Below are 5000 nucleotides of genomic sequence, written 5' to 3'. Positions count from 1 at the left end.
CCTCATTGGTTCTCGCAGAAGCGTGAACATAAACCTCATTGGTTCTCGCAGAAGCGTGGACATAAACCTCATTGGTTCTCGCAGAAGCGTGAACATAAACCTCACTGGTTCTCGCAGAAGCGTGAACATAAACCTCATTGGTTCTCGCAGAAGCGTGAACATAAACCTCACTGGTTCTCGCAGAAGCGTGGACATAAACCTCATTGGTTCTCGCAGAAGCGTGAACATAAACCTCAGTGGTTCTCGCAGAAGCGTGGACATAAACCTCATTGGTTCTCGCAGAAGCGTGGACATAAACCTCATTGGTTCTCGCAGAAGCGTGGACATAAACCTCATTGGTTCTCGCAGAAGCGTGAACATAAACCTCATTGGTTCTCGCAGAAGCGTGAACATAAACCTCATTGGTTCTCGCAGAAGCGTGAACATAAACCTCATTGGTTCTCGCAGAAGCGTGAACACAAACCTCATTGGTTCTCGCAGAAGCGTGAACATAAACCTCATTGGTTCTCGCAGAAGCGTGGACATAAACCTCATTGGTTCTCGCAGAAGCGTGAACATAAACCTCATTGGTTCTCGCAGAAGCGTGAACATAAACCTCATTGGTTCTCGCAGAAGCGTGAACACAAACCTCACTGGTTCTCGCAGAAGCGTGGACATAAACCTCATTGGTTCTCGCAGAAGCGTGAACATAAACCTCATTGGTTCTCGCAGAAGCGTGGACATAAACCTCATTGGTTCTCGCAGAAGCGTGAACATAAACCTCATTGGTTCTCGCAGAAGCGTGAACATAAACCTCATTGGTTCTCGCAGAAGCGTGAACATAAACCTCACTGGTTCTCGCAGAAGCGTGAACATAAACCTCATTGGTTCTCGCAGAAGCGTGGACATAAACCTCATTGGTTCTCGCAGAAGCGTGGACATAAACCTCATTGGTTCTCGCAGAAGCGTGGACATAAACCTCATTGGTTCTCGCAGAAGCGTGGACATAAACCTCATTGGTTCTCGCAGAAGCGTGAACATAAACCTCATTGGTTCTCGCAGAAGCGTGAACATAAACCTCATTGGTTCTCGCAGAAGCGTGAACATAAACCTCATTGGTTCTCGCAGAAGCGTGAACATAAACCTCATTGGTTCTCGCAGAAGCGTGAACACAAACCTCATTGGTTCTCGCAGAAGCGTGAACATAAACCTCATTGGTTCTCGCAGAAGCGTGAACATAAACCTCATTGGTTCTCGCAGAAGCGTGGACATAAACCTCATTGGTTCTCGCAGAAGCGTGGACATAAACCTCATTGGTTCTCGCAGAAGCGTGGACATAAACCTCATTGGTTCTCGCAGAAGCGTGAACATAAACCTCATTGGTTCTCGCAGAAGCGTGAACATAAACCTCATTGGTTCTCGCAGAAGCGTGAACATAAACCTCATTGGTTCTCGCAGAAGCGTGAACACAAACCTCATTGGTTCTCGCAGAAGCGTGAACATAAACCTCATTGGTTCTCGCAGAAGCGTGGACATAAACCTCATTGGTTCTCGCAGAAGCGTGAACATAAACCTCATTGGTTCTCGCAGAAGCGTGGACATAAACCTCATTGGTTCTCGCAGAAGCGTGAACATAAACCTCATTGGTTCTCGCAGAAGCGTGAACATAAACCTCATTGGTTCTCGCAGAAGCGTGAACACAAACCTCACTGGTTCTCGCAGAAGCGTGGACATAAACCTCATTGGTTCTCGCAGAAGCGTGAACATAAACCTCATTGGTTCTCGCAGAAGCGTGGACATAAACCTCATTGGTTCTCGCAGAAGCGTGAACATAAACCTCATTGGTTCTCGCAGAAGCGTGAACATAAACCTCATTGGTTCTCGCAGAAGCGTGAACATAAACCTCACTGGTTCTCGCAGAAGCGTGAACATAAACCTCATTGGTTCTCGCAGAAGCGTGGACATAAACCTCATTGGTTCTCGCAGAAGCGTGGACATAAACCTCATTGGTTCTCGCAGAAGCGTGGACATAAACCTCATTGGTTCTCGCAGAAGCGTGGACATAAACCTCATTGGTTCTCGCAGAAGCGTGAACATAAACCTCACTGGTTCTCGCAGAAGCGTGAACATAAACCTCATTGGTTCTCGCAGAAGCGTGAACATAAACCTCACTGGTTCTCGCAGAAGCGTGGACATAAACCTCATTGGTTCTCGCAGAAGCGTGAACATAAACCTCACTGGTTCTCGCAGAAGCGTGGACATAAACCTCATTGGTTCTCGCAGAAGCGTGAACATAAACCTCATTGGTTCTCGCAGAAGCGTGGACATAAACCTCATTGGTTCTCGCAGAAGCGTGGACATAAACCTCATTGGTTCTCGCAGAAGCGTGAACATAAACCTCATTGGTTCTCGCAGAAGCGTGAACATAAACCTCACTGGTTCTCGCAGAAGCGTGGACATAAACCTCATTGGTTCTCGCAGAAGCGTGGACATAAACCTCACTGGTTCTCGCAGAAGCGTGGACATAAACCTCATTGGTTCTCGCAGAAGCGTGAACATAAACCTCAGTGGTTCTCGCAGAAGCGTGGACATAAACCTCATTGGTTCTCGCAGAAGCGTGGACATAAACCTCATTGGTTCTCGCAGAAGCGTGGACATAAACCTCATTGGTTCTCGCAGAAGCGTGGACATAAACCTCATTGGTTCTCGCAGAAGCGTGAACATAAACCTCATTGGTTCTCGCAGAAGCGTGAACATAAACCTCACTGGTTCTCGCAGAAGCGTGGACATAAACCTCATTGGTTCTCGCAGAAGCGTGGACATAAACCTCACTGGTTCTCGCAGAAGCGTGGACATAAACCTCACTGGTTCTCGCAGAAGCGTGAACATAAACCTCACTGGTTCTCGCAGAAGCGTGGACATAAACCTCATTGGTTCTCGCAGAAGCGTGAACATAAACCTCATTGGTTCTCGCAGAAGCGTGGACATAAACCTCATTGGTTCTCGCAGAAGCGTGGACATAAACCTCATTGGTTCTCGCAGAAGCGTGAACATAAACCTCATTGGTTCTCGCAGAAGCGTGAACATAAACCTCATTGGTTCTCGCAGAAGCGTGAACATAAACCTCATTGGTTCTCGCAGAAGCGTGAACACAAACCTCATTGGTTCTCGCAGAAGCGTGAACATAAACCTCATTGGTTCTCGCAGAAGCGTGAACATAAACCTCAGTGGTTCTCGCAGAAGCGTGGACATAAACCTCATTGGTTCTCGCAGAAGCGTGGACATAAACCTCATTGGTTCTCGCAGAAGCGTGGACATAAACCTCATTGGTTCTCGCAGAAGCGTGAACATAAACCTCATTGGTTCTCGCAGAAGCGTGAACACAAACCTCATTGGTTCTCGCAGAAGCATGAACATAAACCTCATTGGTCAAGCAAGGAAGGCTGAGCTTCCGTTTATGTTCGCTGACCAATGTTTAGATTTGAATTTCATCATAAAAAGTAGAAATGCACAAAATATCGGCCACAATATCGGCAACGACCGATATATGTTAATTTTTAATGTTATCGGCCGTTTGTAATCAGGCTCTCAAAAATTATATGAAAATTTGGATTTAGATTTATCGGCCAATATATCGGTTATCAGCTTTCAAATACAGAGTTATCGGTATTGGCAGAAATGTTCGGTGCATCCCTACTAGAAAGTCTCTTGGATTAATGTGCTCCATTCATATGGACTTATTTTGGGTGAACAGACTTTCAGTGGAGGAACATGAGTCTCTCAGATTTGTATTTCAAAGATGAATGAAAGTCTTGTGGGTTTGGAACGACACAAAGGCGAGTGAATGATAACAGAGTCACCAAACAGACTAAGTGACGAAGAAAGACGAATATGTTGCCTCACGTCGGCTGTTGTCTGGCCGAAAAAGTCAGTAGCACCTCACTGCAGAGCACGAGATCCAGGGGGCGGAGTTGGATCCAGATATAAGGGGTGGAGATTGGTAGGTTTAGGTATATGTAAGGTGGGAGGAGTTGGATCTGGATCCAACTCCTCCCCCTGGATTTCGTGTTCTGCAGTGAGGACCATCTCGAAAAAGTTGTGCTTGAACTGCGTTAGAGGAAACACCGGTGTCCACCAGCAGGGGGCAGTAGATGATATTCAGCCTTAACAAACTGAAACTTAAAGTCCCCCTGTAGTCAATAATGTTATCCCTTAAAACTCATCTTTAATCACCAAAATGACAGTTAAACGTGTTTTCTTTGAAAAAAATCGACATGCCTTGAAATATTGAGTGTAACTCGACACCCTTGCCTCATTTAGTATACGCGGTTCTATGAATATGCAAATGAGCCCCGCCTCCGCTCACTCAGCTCAGAGATCCACTGGTTGACGATCACACGTTGATCTGATTGGTTACAAGGTAGTTTGTGACGTCAGAAACACCAGCGATTTCAAAGCGTGTTTTTGAGACTGTCTTTGGTTCACTGCAGTTTTAAGGAGGAAATACTCAGCAATGCTGTCGACTTATGAACTTACACATGCTTTGTCTTAAAGCAGATTAATAGACACATAAACAACATTAAAAGCTGGCTTTTCACCACAAGGGGACTTTAGGTTAGTGGTAACTTTCTTCCTCTCAGATGGTCGTGTCGTTATGAGAATATTTGGGTCGTTTGCTCACTTTCATCTTCGCATGCACTGATTCGCTGAGCTGAACAGCCAATCACAGTGATCTTTCTCACAGACGGCCAAAATTGGCCAAAAAAAAAGTCCAACTAGTGCCAAACACACTGCAGAACCTGAGCCAACCGTCGACTTGGTTTGTCAAGTCTCCATCAAAGTCTCAGCGCTTTAACAATAAAGATGTTTCACAGCAGCTTTACAGTGATAACAGGAGAGTGTTTAGGCTTTACAGCAGCTCTAGAATAAAGTTATTGTCCAGATAAAGTTAGCTGTCACACCCATTCGCTCTTTGAAACGGTTGCTTTGCTGTTGTGTTTCAGGCGTATCGCTGGATGATC

At 45.8% G+C, this 5000-nt stretch overlaps 1 protein-coding gene across 1 annotated transcript in view; it reads left to right on the top strand.

The window, feature by feature from the left end:
• The window catches only part of sdhb (succinate dehydrogenase complex, subunit B, iron sulfur (Ip)), a 13265-nt gene that overhangs the window by 7647 nt on the left and 618 nt on the right, over positions 1-5000 (top strand). The window contains exon 8 of the mRNA XM_079891122.1: positions 4983-5000. This exon is cut by the window's right edge and continues 105 nt beyond it. Coding sequence (XP_079747248.1) covers positions 4983-5000 — 18 coding nt within the window. The remainder of the gene's footprint in view (positions 1-4982) is intronic.

This window comes from Squalius cephalus (assembly GCF_949319135.1).
Source record: "Squalius cephalus genome assembly, chromosome: 13".
NCBI classification, from domain to species: domain Eukaryota; kingdom Metazoa; phylum Chordata; class Actinopteri; order Cypriniformes; family Leuciscidae; genus Squalius; species Squalius cephalus.
The sequence above is the reverse complement of the archived record's forward strand: the minus strand, read 5'-3'. Positions and strand labels throughout refer to the sequence as shown.